The sequence below is a fragment of the Lepisosteus platostomus genome, chromosome 1 (assembly GCF_059453375.1).
Source record: "Lepisosteus platostomus isolate fLepPlt1 chromosome 1, fLepPlt1.hap1, whole genome shotgun sequence".
NCBI classification, from domain to species: Eukaryota; Metazoa; Chordata; class Actinopteri; order Semionotiformes; family Lepisosteidae; genus Lepisosteus; species Lepisosteus platostomus.
In genome coordinates this window covers 50835810-50850255 of record NC_142611.1, presented here as the reverse complement: position 1 = coordinate 50850255, position 14446 = coordinate 50835810, and the positions used below count along the sequence as shown (strand labels likewise).

At 39.3% G+C, this 14446-nt stretch overlaps 1 protein-coding gene across 2 annotated transcripts in view; it reads left to right on the top strand.

Moving 5' to 3' along the window:
• dennd4c (DENN/MADD domain containing 4C) overlaps positions 1-14446 on the top strand; it is an 81265-nt gene that overhangs the window by 34875 nt on the left and 31944 nt on the right. For both annotated transcript variants that reach the window (XM_088631288.1, XM_088631297.1), the window contains exons 4-14: positions 324-393; positions 2766-2935; positions 4066-4307; positions 5009-5075; positions 6451-6509; positions 8357-8501; positions 8953-9128; positions 10438-10538; positions 11650-11868; positions 13569-13714; positions 14095-14133. In XM_088631288.1, the coding sequence (XP_088487414.1) occupies positions 324-393; positions 2766-2935; positions 4066-4307; positions 5009-5075; positions 6451-6509; positions 8357-8501; positions 8953-9128; positions 10438-10538; positions 11650-11868; positions 13569-13714; positions 14095-14133 (1434 nt within the window). The remainder of the gene's footprint in view (positions 1-323; positions 394-2765; positions 2936-4065; positions 4308-5008; positions 5076-6450; positions 6510-8356; positions 8502-8952; positions 9129-10437; positions 10539-11649; positions 11869-13568; positions 13715-14094; positions 14134-14446) is intronic.

Sequence of the window (14446 nt, the reverse complement as noted above, 5' to 3'; positions counted from 1 at the left end):
GAAGGGGTGTTACCCTGGTGTCCTGGTCAAATTTCCCCCTGTCCCTTACCGATCATGGCCTCCTAATAATCCTCATCTATAAATTGGCTTCTTCCCTCTGTTCTCCTCCCCACTGATAGTTAGTGTGTGTGGAGCGTACGGGCGCACAATGGCTGCCATCGCATCATCCAGGTGGGGCTGCACATTGGTATCGGTAGAGGGGAGTCCCCATTACCTGTAAAGCACTTTGAGTGGAGTGTCCAGGAAAGCACTATATAAGTGAAAAATTATTCATTATTATTATCAAATAACTTTTTTTTTCATTTGTTTTTTTTTTTTTTCAGTGGGGCTCCAATGTCTACGTGTGTTACAAGAAATCAGTCTCTGCATCCAATTCAATAGCTTACAAAGCAGGTAAGTTTCCTGTGGTGAATCTGAATCCAAAAGGCATTGCTCTGCATCTCAGCTGTCATGACTCAAGCTTGTTCTTGTGTGATGAAATTAAGACCTCATATCGGTACGAGACGGCAATGTGAGTGATTAATGCAAATAATTATAGAGCTGTGGTTCATAAATCAGTCCTGAGGGGACTGCTGTGTTTTCCGTTTTATCCATCCATATATTTTGAAGCCATTTCATCCAATTCAGGGTCATGGGCGAGCTGAAGCCTATCCCAGCAAGCATTAGGAGCAAGACAGGGTGCACTGTGGAGGGGACGCCAGTCCTTCTCAGACACACACACTCACACCAGGGCCAGTTTTCCCAGAAGCCAGTTAACCTACCGTATGTCTTTGGAATGTGGGAGAAAACGAGAGCACCTGAAGGAGACCCACGAGAACACAAACTCCATGCAGATAGTAGCCCAGGAATTGAACCCAGGGCCCCAGTGCTGCGAGGCAGCAATGCAAACCACCACACTGTTGTTTTTCCCCTTTCTGTTTTATGCTCCAGACAAGTTCTTTATGATCATATTGATCTCTAGATACTATTTTGTAGTTTTTTACCAGCATCCACCTTCTGAGTTTCAGGACTTCCTTCTTTAATGTGTGTTATCAGAGATTAAAATAATGATGAGATTACTGTAGGATTGTCTGATAACGTTATTCGCAACTATGTTTGCTTAGCACGTACTGAGAGCAAGTTAATCAAGTTGAGGAGAGGCTATGTAAAGTTCTGTATGCTTCAGTTGTTGGAAATAACAAACAATAAAATAAAAAAATACACTTTTTATTTTAGGATGTTTTTTAAACCAATGACTGACATATCCCTTTGTTACTATTAATCTATTAAGGGTAAAGATATCTGGATATAACATATACTGTATGACCTGAAGGAGTAGTTGTGTTCGGTAAGAAAGGGACCCATAGTGATTTCAAGAGTAGAGTGGTTAGAGAAGTCTAGCTATATGAATATTATATATAATATTATATATAATATTGATGGTAGTGTAGCACAATCAGGTCTTTTACTTTTTGTCTGGGTTAGAACTGACTGATTGGCCTCATAGTCTCTGGAATTTATGCTTGTGTGCTTTAAACAAAATCCCAAGAAGTGTGCCTCTTACCCCAGGTCTGTTGTCCAATCCCAAACCATTTTTGGCTGCTAAGTTGTGTGATGAGTCGTTAGTCTGCATGTCAGTATGCATCTACACTTGAGCTACAAAGCAAAAAAATAATTCTGGAACATTATGAAGGTTTCCCATAAGGTGTTCTTTCTTGTGAGCCAGATTTAACACGAAGTGAAACTGTGGTCCCATGTACAGTGCCTTTACTTCTGTGCATGGCTGGGCTGGACAGTGTGGCTGAAGTGCTGCTATGTGTAAGTTCAGAATATACTTGCAGGTCTTATCTTGCAGTGTTTTACTTCACACACAATAGCTCTGTTTATTCATCTACGAAGGTGGGACTTCCTTTTTATTTTTTTAACATTGTCTGGCAGATCTAAGGCTTAGATTTGCGCTTATAGTAGGTGTAGGGTGAAGCCATGTAGGTCCACTGAAAACATGTTTGGGAAAAACAGTTGTGAATACTAAGATTAGTTACGCAGTTGTCAATCTTCAGATGTGGGTTTTCTTTGTCTTATGGAGGGCATACTTGATTTGTATCCAATATAACAGAGCATTTCCAGTCCACTTCTTTGTTTTTGAATATTTAAAATATTTTCTGATTAGTCAGGTTAGTTCCAGCAGTTAGCAAATTACAGGGACTTCAGGTCTAAGACGTAGTATAATAGCTGGCTTGAATACTTGGACAAAGGATTACAATCCTTGATCCTCAAAACTCAAATATGCTACATAGAAAATGTATATATCCTGTCCATGTGCTATACATTAATCCCACAATGCAGGTATGGGCTGTTTTGGAATGAACTTGTTTCCCTTGCCTCCTGAATGAAGATTCGGTGCCAGGAACCTCTAGGTGTTGATGATCTCTGTACAATATTTGATGTATAATTCATCTAGACCTGTTTGTGTTTTTCAGGATACCTTAGTATTAACTCCAGTCATGTTTTGGTAGCACTGCGTGTAATTCTGCAATAATCCAAGATTCTTGAACTAAGTTTTCTTCAGTGTACATCTGCTGATGTAAAAGAAGGTCTCCTTTTCACTGACTTCACTGCTCTTGTGCTTCTCTTGTGCCAAGTGAGGATGCAGGATGGTTTTAATGTGCATGAGTCCCCATTGGAAACTGAGCTGATGCTACCTTATGTGTTCCACTGGAACGAGCGAGAATGAGTGAGAAGGCCAGTGAGCACCTGTCTGACACACTTTATCTGCTGTGCCACAGGACTGATCTTCAGGTACCCACAGGACGACTATGAGTCATTTCCGCTGTCGGAGTCAGTGCCTTTGTTTTGCCTTCCCATGGGAGCCACCGTGGAGTGCTGGGCACCCAATACCCGCTACCCGCTGCCCGTTTTCTCCACTTTCGTGTTAACAGTATCTTCTGGGGAAAAGGTAAGCTTTTCTAGGTATCCCACAAGCTCCTTAAATGTTACAACAGCAAGCAACAGGATGTAAACAAAACATTTTAAGGAAGAAGAATATTGTCAAAACATTCCCTCTCATTGGGACTTACCTTTATTGTAGATGTTTGAACACTGCTTCATTTGCGATATAATATAGCTCATTGTGTTTTTAATGCACCTCTGGGGTACCTCTGCTTCATACAGAATCCCAGGGCTTCATGTCCTATCCCTATGCTGGAATTCACAATGTATCCAATTGTTCCCACAATCCCTCTGAAAGTGGAGCAGTGAGGTTCACTGCATCCCCTTACAATTGGTATATCCAAGCATCAGTTTATGCTGTGTTATTCTGAATCTCTGATTCTGTGTAACATGCATGTAGACATTCAATCTGTTGGTGAAATAAGCACACCTAAGTGAAGCAAGCTGCACTACGTTTTACTGCAATGCCACATTTAAACTACATACGTATGTCAGGTGTTGATGTACTGTACATTGAAAAATTACAGAAAAATGCAAAATGGGAAGCAGGGAAAGAGGTGATATTAGAAGGAAGACATCAGTTGAAACTAACTGTATAACCTTAGGGTTTTAAGGGGGTATACTGTGAAAAAAGTGCAAACACAGGTGGTCTAGCCCCTGTATTAGGACTTTTCCTCATATTAATTTGTGTCAATGATCAAGGTTCTTGTAAGTACAATAGCGAAGCTTGCTGATGATAAGTTGATAATTCGCAAATGCTGTAGAAGGTGCAAGGGAAATTCAAAGAGATTTAGATCAAATTCAATAAGATCATTTACATCTTAGTTACATTACTTACAGTAAAATACTGCTGGTTATGCAAAATGATTCTATGGTGTTTTATAATTTCAGTATTTAACATTCTAATTTCACTTGCAATATACCATTGTATTCGACAAATTACAGTAATTAATAAATCAGTATGATTAATTTATTCATGATTTCCCTGCATCTAATATTTTTTCAGATTTTTAGCTTAGATAGAGCCAAAATTGTATAAAACTTCTGAAGGCTTGTTGCCTGGCTCTTGTCCCCTTACATGCCTGCAATCAACCAGGTATAATGGCCTCCCTTGCTCTTTTTGTCTACTCTGGGCAGGTGTACGGTGCAGCTATCCAGTTTTATGAGCCTTATCCCGTGGAGCTGCTGACGGACAAGCAAAAGATGCAACTGGGCCTCCTCAGCACCGTGGAGAAGAAGATGATCCCCAACAAGCTGGTCAACACCAATAAGTGCATCTGCCTGCTCTCCCACTGGCCCTTCTTCGAGTCCTTCCGCAAGTTCCTCATGTTCCTCTACAAGCTCTCCGTCTCCGGGCCTCACCCTCTGCCTCTCGAGAAGTAAGTCTCTCAGAATCTTCTGGAAAAAGAGACATTTCTGAGAAAATGCCTTTCCTTCAGTATTGCTACAGGAGAGATTCTGAAAAATTGTGAAGTGTTTTAACAACACATTTATTGGTTACCCCATATCAAGTGGGGCTTTTATTCTTATTTAACGGAATTTTGTCTCCTTTCACAGTTTCAGTCTTGGTCAGTTTGTTTTCTCGTTAACTTGCATTCTTGATGATAAAGAAATTATCTACACACATCATACAGAACTATAGGTTTGTCTGCACAGTGCTGAAATGTAACACTAGAAAGGAGATTTGCTTTTATTTGTGGAGAGGGCAATGATAGCAGCCCTGTGCTGTGCAGAGAGAGCACTCCCACTCCTCTACCATTATTGCTAATAACTGTTCTTACGTCACCAATGCATTTTCTGACATTTGCTAAATCTCTCAGAATAGTAGTGGCCTCACAGAAATACCTTTAAATCATTATTTCCTATTAATCAAAAAACTTTGTAGACCATTTTAGTTTAGAATTATGGTATTTGTGCAGTCCATTACAAATATAGAAACGAGCACACAGAACATGCACACATAATAATAATAATAAGAGTGATCACTATGAAGATGATAATGACATGCCATATTTCTTGTAAATAAACACCTCACATCTTTATGTTGTACTTTTGTCAATTCTTATTCTATTTTTCACAGGCACATCTCCCACTTTATGCACAGTGTGCCATTCCCTTCACCTCAGAGACCTAGAATCCTAGTTCAGGTAAATTCCTTTTATGTTTCTGGATATATTTTTTAAAAGCCGACATAACCTTTTAACTCATAACCTTTGATTTATTGTCATAGTGGTCTCCGACTACTTTATTGAGTGGTGTTATATTAGTCAAATGACAGCGGTCAGAGATCGGGGTGTATTGTCACTAGCTGTGATCCAGGCAGTTTAGGTTGAAAAGTCCCAACTATCCGTTTGTGAGTAGTCTTGTCATGAGCTATTTTGGGTGGAATAGTAAATAACGTGGCCCAAAAGAAACCAAGAATCAACAGAGAATCATACAGAGAACACCTTACCAGCACATGCAGCTAGTAAGAAAAGGACAGGAAGGAAGTTCTAAAGTCTTGTAAAGTTGTGTTCTCAAAGTATTTTGTCCATTTCTAAAGAGTCAATGCAAGGGGAAGGCACATTGCCAAATGTTTTATTTTTTACAAATCAAGCTGTGAATGACTTGCATATATTTGGTACGTTGCCCTGTAACAAAAGCACTTTGTGGCTTTATGGTCTCAGGACACACATTTTACATGAGCTGAATTCACTGTATGGAGTGCCTGTCTACATTAGCAGCACACTGGGATTTTACATGTTCTACTTTTTCTGTCATCAAGTCCTCAGGTTACATTCCCTCTACAACAGGAACAGGACCAAGTATAGTCTAAAGTTATAAATGTCTGCAAAAGAAAATATACACCTGACAACAGACATATCTTAAAAGAGTTGTCAGTGTTTCACTGTGTGAAGTCAGTTAATCATTTATACAATAAGGGCAAGTCCGTTTATGCATTTCAAAGTGTTTGTGATGAATGTTGGCATAAAAGAAAGAAAAGCTGTCAGTATTTATCTTGATTATAATGATAGCACAATTGTCATGAAGACTTGTTCAGTCAGATTAATATTTTAAAGACATTCTACATCTATAGAGCCACTTTTTCAGATCTGACAGCCAGTATCAGTTTTGTTTTGGTTTCTTTAAGGGTGCACATTATAGTAACATGACTGTATTAATGGGTCCTCAACTAATTTTTCTGTGTTGCAGGTCTTTTGTTTTAATTTGTCAATGGATAACACTATATTTGACAAACATTTTAATTACTCTTTATAACATATTGAAAAACCTGATGAACTTAATGGAAAGAAACAGTTGATCATGGAAATTTCAGCTGACAGAAAAACATGTGCACTTTTGACTGATTTTGCATAACAGTATTAGCATCATAGTATTAGCATCATGCATCCTAATCTGCTCTGTGCTAGAATAAAATATGAATTTACATGCATGTCACCAGATGTACGTGCTAGAGGCCTCCTACAGAGCACATTCTAAATAACATTCTGTTACATGGTCAATATTGTATTTGCATTACAGCTCTCAGCACACGATACCTTGATGCTTTCACAGCCTGTTTGCACACCTTTACCACTAAGGTATGTTTTGAAAAATAATTCGAAATGTACATTTTAACAGTGTTTTTCCTTGTGATACAATTCAAAGTTCTAGTTGTGTTTCTATCAGTCACTGTGTTTAGCCAGAGGAATAATTTACACATTACCTTTTTGAATACATTTCAGATTTCTGAAATAAAGTCAATGGAGAAGGTCTGCAGACTGTATATTGTACATACAATATATACAGAATAATGTTTTTACTCTTGAAAACACAACAACAATATTGTGTGCCTCTTCTCAATATTAACTGCTTTTCCTACGGGTTTTTCAGTGTCCTGTACCTAATGTCTAATTAAAATAAATGTCTTGGCTGCAATGGAAATGCAAATATGGAGACCCAGAGACAGAACAGACCCACATTAAGTAGTTACCTGCAGTTCTAACTAGATACCTGATGAGATGCCCTTCTAATCAGAAGGGCTACAGATCATGTAAAACCTCATAAATGTCAGATAGGCAGGCCATATTGCAAAGGAAATAATTGCAATAAAAAATTCCAGTGAATTTAGTTTAAATCAATTCTTCTAATAACTACACACTTGTGCAAAGATTATTTATGGTTGTTTCTTTTAAAAGGAAGCAAATCACATTGGCTTAAAATTCTCAGATAAGGGCAGTGCATAGTAAAAAGACCATTCATTACTTTGCATAATAAGTGTTACATAATCCCTCTTCCAAATGAGGAAGCAGTGATACAATAAAAACAAGATCTTCTGCAATTAATATCATATTTCTGAACCACTTTGCTTTTTGACATTTTAATGACCTAAATATACGAAATAGAAAACAAATGCTAAACGTTTTTTTCATGTGACTTTAGGGAACGAAGTATGTACAAGGAATCATCTAGAAGGTTTTTTTAACAGTATGGTTTAAGAGCAGTCTTGAAAACTACAGGAGGAAAGAAATTGTTAAACTTTCCAGAGGAAATGCCTTGCTTTTGAAAGCAGCACTCTTTGGAAGGTGTAGGACATTTAGTGGGGAACCAAGAATTTAATTTTCCAGTTTCTTAATATGAAACATATTAAGACCTTTTCAATCTCAACATTTTTCTGAAGCTCAAAACGTCCTTCCAGACTGTTCCCCAAGACGTCCTTACTACTTTTAAAAAATTATTCACAGAAAAGGGGGCAACATTTTTCAAAACCGCTTTGGAAATTGTTTGAAAGAAAAATGTTTCTTTTACAAATTGCTCACTTCAGTGTAACAATATATGTTTATACCAAATTTCATACCATCTTAAAAGCTGTTTATTGCTGTTTATTTTAAAAAGTCCTACATTCGCTGTAGTTAATGGACAACAATAACAATGAAACTACCCAGGGGTGTAGCCCTCTTACATGGCTCGTCTCTCTCTGTTTATAGTGGGATGACATCCATTAGTTCACCATTGAGTTCTGGACAGTGTCAGTCACTTCTCCTGGCTATAGAGGAGTGCGAACATTACCAGGCTAGAGATAATTAGAGTTTAAGCTGTGTGCCCCTGGGCTGAATCCCTGATGACCAAACACTATAAGCTATGCAGAATGTGTCATGTACGTTCCTGGAGTTTGTAACCTATTATGTTGGTAGGAATCCTGCTTGTATATGACATGGGTTTTGTGTTCTTTTGAAAGCTTTGAAACCATCTTGGCTGAGGCCTTCAGAAAGAAAAAAAAACAGTAAAGCAACCCTGTCCCACCTTAGTCTTCATTGCCCCCTTCATCCTCTTTCAGGTTTTCTCCAAGCACACAGGTGTCCGCCTGCATGTGTGGAGGTGTGGGGGTGGGGGTGGGGGAGAGCGAGTGAACCGCAGGCGCTGAGCTCTTTTCCTTCTTCCCCTCCAGCGGCGCGGACTTCAGCACTTTGCTGATGAACCTCGGCCCCGAGAACTGCGCCACCCTGCTGCTGTTCGTCCTGCTGGAGAGCAAGATCCTGCTGCACTCGCTGAGGCCGGCGGTGCTGACGGGGGTGGCCGAAGCGGTGGTGGCTGTGAGTTCTGCCTGCTGTGTTAAAAGCACGGTGCCGCTGCGGCCAGAAGACAGCCGCACGGCTGGCCGGTCCTCGAGACACTGGCTGGATAGACTGCAGCCGGGCCCCCGGCTTCTTTCAAGAAGATCCTCGGCCCCATCTATGGGCTAGATGGGCCGTATGGCCTCCTGTCATTTGTTGTAACCTTTCTTGTTTTTAGCATAATTCACCAGTTACTTCTCTTGCTATCAGTAATCTGTAGCGTCAATGTCAGGAAAGAGAGTATTTTCCCTTGCTGTAACTTGATGTAAGAGATTTCTTTATTGCGAAGATCGGATTGAACATAGAAAATGCTAATTTTCTGATTATTAAAAATTCAGCTCCAAAACCTCTTTTTTTCCTGCTGTTGAGCCAGGAAATCTGTTGGTTTGGTATTGAACTATGTCCTCCATTCTGTTTTTTTTTTTTCCAGATGATTTTCCCTTTCCAGTGGCAGTGCCCCTACATCCCTCTCTGCCCACTCTCTCTGGCAGGAGTCCTTAGTGCCCCCTGCCCCTTCATCATAGGAGTAGATTCCCGATACTTCGACCTGTACGATCCGCCTCCTGATGTCGTCTGTGTAGATCTGGACACCAATACCATCTACCTGTGAGCCTCCAACACTTACGTACTGATAAGGCTTTTGTAATTCCCCTGCAGGTGTTGTATACAGCAGTAATATTCCCAAAGGAATATTTGTTTAGAAAACGTCCAATCTCAAGGAACAATAGGCCATAGAGTTGCATATGGAAAAATGATGTTTAATTGTTATAGTTTTAAGTGGTTGCTTTATGTTTAGTGGCCATATGACCACAGAGTGTGATTGGTACATATGATCACAAATGAGGCCTCTATCTGGCAATTTATTGGTAAACCTGAGAACGATATCATGCAGAGCTGCCCCACCAGACTGCCTCTGTTCTAACTAATCAGTTCGTCATTCTGAATATATGCTTGGCCGGTTCAGAAAACATGCATGTTATAATGACAAAGAAAGAACTATATTTGCCAAGAAAGCTTTTAATTTAAACAAGGGTGTTTAAATTAAAGGGTGTTTTTCATCTGGGTGCTGCCACAGTCCAGGGACATACTGGTAGGTTAATTGGCTTCTGGGGAGGCTGGCCCTTGTGTAAATGTGTGAGTTTGTGTCTGTGTGTCTGTCCTGCGATGGACTGGCATCCCATCAAGGTGTGTCCTGCCTTGTGTTGATTGCTGGTGGCTTAGAGTCCAGATCCATGACTCCCAGACCCCGTACTGGATAAGGCAGTTTAGAAAATGGGTGGATGGATTTATTAAACAAATTAAATTTGGTTGATATCTCGCCTTGTAAGATCACATTCTCAACTCAACTTCCAGTTTAAAGTTTAAGTATGTATTTTTAATTGTCCTGTAATATACACATTTCTTATGCAGTTACTTGCTGCCTTGCCTTAATTTCATTGAATCAAAGTTTGATTAATTTAGTTCTCTTTTTAGTTATCTTTCTAACCAGAAAGTAAAGGATATCACTATAAACCAACATTCATCATTACATAAGGCGAACAGGCTGTAATAAAGACGTTTGGTATATATAATTCTCTCATTCCTCATTTTGAATCATCAATAGACAAACTCCTTAAGGAAACCTCTGATACAAGATGTGCCGTGTAGATAAGTCTTACCTAAATTCCGTCTTAAGTCATAAATAATTTTGAGAAAGCCCCTTGTCCTGCCCTGTGCTCTTTTCAGGCAGCCCCAGCAGTCAGATTGCTTCCCTGTTGGATCACAGACAGTAGTTTACTACATTACCTTGGATTCGACTGGCATTTGAATGAATTATTTATCAAGTGTGCTCTGCAAATATGACACCTCCGTTCACTGAACTGCAGAACAATTGTTTAGCTTTGCTGCGCTCTCTCTCTCTTCCTTTCTGTGGTAGATCTGATGACAAGAAACATTATAACTGGAAACATCTTCCAAAGAAGCCCAGCAAAAGCCTTCTGAGCTCCCTAAGCAGCCTACATCATCAGCTGGCGTTAGGTACCACTTACTGACTTTCCTTGAGTTCTGTGGGTGTCCTCATGAGCCTGGAGGACCTATTGTCACCTCAGAGACTTGTGGTGTTTACACCCATGTCTGTCCAGGACTAAATCTGTACATTGACTCCAGCAGCCTTGTTGTAATGAATTCATTTTTAGAGTGTTCTTGTTGAAATAAACATCAAAATAACAAATGATGATGACTATTTATGTAGGCCTGATCTCATTCTGTGGACGATTACAGTAGTAAGTGAGCCTCTAGTCCTCATGTCCCCACTATACACACAGCTATTATGCTATTGAACAAGGTTACTTTGCCTCAGTTCTCCAGTCCACTCTATAACTGTATAACCATTGCTAGGTTGGTTATCCCTGAGATGGATTAGCATCCCATTGAGGGCAGAATCACATGCTTTCAGTCTATTACAGACAAGGTATGAAACCGTCATACCCAGACAGGCTGAGGAAGGTAGATCTCTTCAGTCTAGGCCAGAGGAGGTTGAGAGGAGATTCGATCCGAGTGTGCAGACTCCTAAGGAGTGAAGATAGGATCAACCCAGGGGGCTGGTTCACACCCAATAGTGAAACAATGAGACAAGGTTACAATTGGAAACTTAAGAGAAATGAATTTAGGACAGAGATTAGGACACAAAAACAGTTCTTGACTGAAAGAGTAGTGGGTGTCTGGAACCATCTTACTAGCCAGGTGGTTAAGGCCCAGCCTGGGCACCTTTAAGTAACTTAGTGATTTAGTTACTTAACCTGGATGAGCTCTTGCCTGATGTGCCACTGTGCTCTGGTATAGACTATGCCTTTACCTCTCATTCTGAATTCTCCATATTACCAGTTTATTGGAAATATCTATTTTTGTAATATTGTGACACAAAAACGGGAGTCAAACCATCAGTTATCAGGACATTAATTTAATCCATTTAATTTCCTTAAGAAGGGAAATGTGCTTTAAACCCTGAATACTGACTCAGAAATTAATGGACAACCAGGAGTCATCAAGTCACTCCATTAAAAACAAGTTTCCAAAATGTTTTCAGCAAAGCATGAAGCTTGGAAACAAGTTAGGGTGTGTGTACACTAATAGGGATCTTGGTGGGCAGTCCACAGGACTGGGCAGGAGAGCTCGGCGGTGGAGATGACTCCCATTGAGGCGGACTTCACCTGGCACAAGAAGATGACAGGACTGGAGATGGAGATTCAGGAGGCCTTCCTGCGATTCATGGCCTCCATCCTTAAGGGTTACCGGACGTATCTGAAGCCCATCATCCAAGCGCCGTCCGAGAAGGCCACTGCTGCTGACTCTCTGTATGATCTGCAAGGTACTGACACCCGGCAAATATTGACTGCTGCTTTCTGCCAGTGAGTGATGCAAAAAAAAAAGCTGAACAACAGCTTAGGTGACTGTACTGGCAGAGCTTTTAAGAAGCATTAATTGTACTTGACTTGAAAATAGTTAAGCCTGAAGCAGCTTCTAGCAATATATGCAAGAAACAGTATTTTGAAAGCCATTTTCAGTAATGTATTTGAAGGTTAAAAATTCTTGATCACTAGATGTGTTTTGGATAGTGCTGTGTTTGAAGCAGCTGGGACAAGATTCTCAGCTATAACCTTTTACACAAAAACACCCATTTTGTCTCACTTCTTTCAAACAGTGTCACCCCCCTGCTACCTCTCCAGTGTCGATTGCCAAATTCATATTAGGGGTTTAGAGGTATAATTCATTAAGGGTTTATTATTTGGACTAAAAAATCTGACTAAAATCTTCTCTTATGGTCTGATTGACCACAAGATAGGGTGTGCCACAGGTTTTTCTTATATTTGTATTGGCCTCAGGAAAACCCCCACAGCACAAAAATCCTTCCTTGCCATTATCGGGTCTGTCCAGCCTTTGAAAGAGACCACCGCATTTAACAGTTGTCAAGATCCACTCCAACATAGGATGACAACATTTATCCAGGAATTGTATCTTTGTTTGTTTGCAATGTATTCTCATCCAAGAATAATAATCGAGCCGCTACAGTGTAAGCTTGCAACACAGGATGTCTGGAGCTCCAAACAGGCGATTTTGTATGTGTTTGTCCTGCATGAGGCACTTTATTCACTTCCTTGCCACTACAATGAAAAGAAAATGAAAAACATTGACTCTCATGTCTGCTGAATAATCAGCATTTGCTTTCATTCCTTTAGCCATGTTATTAATATTGGTGCTCAAAATTTTGGGAACATGAAAACATGGAAAGATGTTATTCATTATAACTATTGCTAACCCTACTTTCACAAAGGATACTCAGTGTCTGTCTCATGTCATTTGCTGTCTTCTGTTCAGAATATACAAAATATACATACAGTATGTATACATAAAATGTCAGTAACACTGTAGTATCGTGATCCGTTTTATTTTTTTCAAGTAATTTATGAAAAGTATGCATCTTTTGATATTCTTAAGTATTATTCTGTTACTGTTAATACTGTTTTTGTTGCATACCGCAAATAGATGTTTTTGTATTCTCCTGAAAGGTAAGACAGCTGTATTAAAATGTCTTTGTAAAAAGGAAAGTGCTGAAAATCTGAGATCTTTGTTTTTAATGTTGCTCTGTATGAGCTACTAAGATGGTGAGAATTATATCAATGTTCCACCTGTTAAGCTTGGAGCTTAATATATATCCCATTCTGGCATGATTTGATTAATAATGTATTTCTTTTGTCCTAATGTGACTGGAGATTTATTATTGTGCTCCTGCCAAATGCTAGACTAGACAATTTGTTTAAAATGTATAAATGGGAGAAGAATCTCTATAAGAAGAGAAGTTGGTTATAACAGAGTAGGTAATAAAAATTAAAGTCACTTTTCGTAAGATGTGAGTAAGCATTGAGCTCTTTTGACTTCCTTGTGTGTGCCATAGTTCTTCTCTGACGGATGTCCAGTCCTTTTTACCTACACATGGTAGATACTGTAAGTGGTAACCAAATCAGTTGGTATAGTGCAGGTTACTGACAGCTATGACTGGTTCTTTTGAAGGTTTCCTTAAAAGCCGAGATCGAGCCAACCAGAAGTTCTACTCCCAGCTGACTAAAACACAAATTTTCATTCGGTTCATCGAGGAGTGCACCTTCGTCAGTGACAAAGACACTGGCTTGGCGTTTTTTGACGAGTGCATTGAAAAGGTGAGGCACCCAGCTCTGAAATGTCAGTCTTTCACATAAATCCCTATTGGGGTTTCTGTGAAGTTGAATTAGCTCAGGGTTTCAGTTTGTGTTCTTCCGGTCCTCCTTAAGTAGTTTCTTCTTTGTCAAACATTCTTGAGAAAGAGCTTAAAGGAATCAACCCAAAGTCAACACAGAGCTTTAAGAGGATTCTTAATTATGATAATTCTTAATCAGAGAATTATGTATTTTTAAAGAAAGATGTATGTTGTTTCTAAAGTGTTTTTTTATATTCAGAATAATTTGAATTCTCTTAAAAAGTCTGAGTAAGAAACCCTTATGTGTAAGAAACTGTTCTCACAAATGCTCTCCTTTAAAAGTTGTTTTTTTTTTCATTCCAGCTTTTTCCCTCAGATAAAGGGACTGACAAAGGTGCAAAGGTAGGATTTTAGTTTTCTCATACCTGGAAGAAATGCAGCCCCCAAGATTTGTCTATAACACTAAGAACAGGTGGTTTGAACCTAATATTAACAAACAAATCCAGATTTAATAGGCAACTTAATAACACCTTTTTGACACCTAAAATTGTGTAAAGGACACCTATTTTTCATGTGATATCAAGTGATTAAACTATATTAAGAAGCTGTGCAATAGCTAATTAGAGGTTTCTTTTAAGGCTTTGAGTTTCTGTTGTGTACATAAATAAAGTATTCAACAATTTTAAAATTTCTGACTGCTCAGAAATGCATTTTT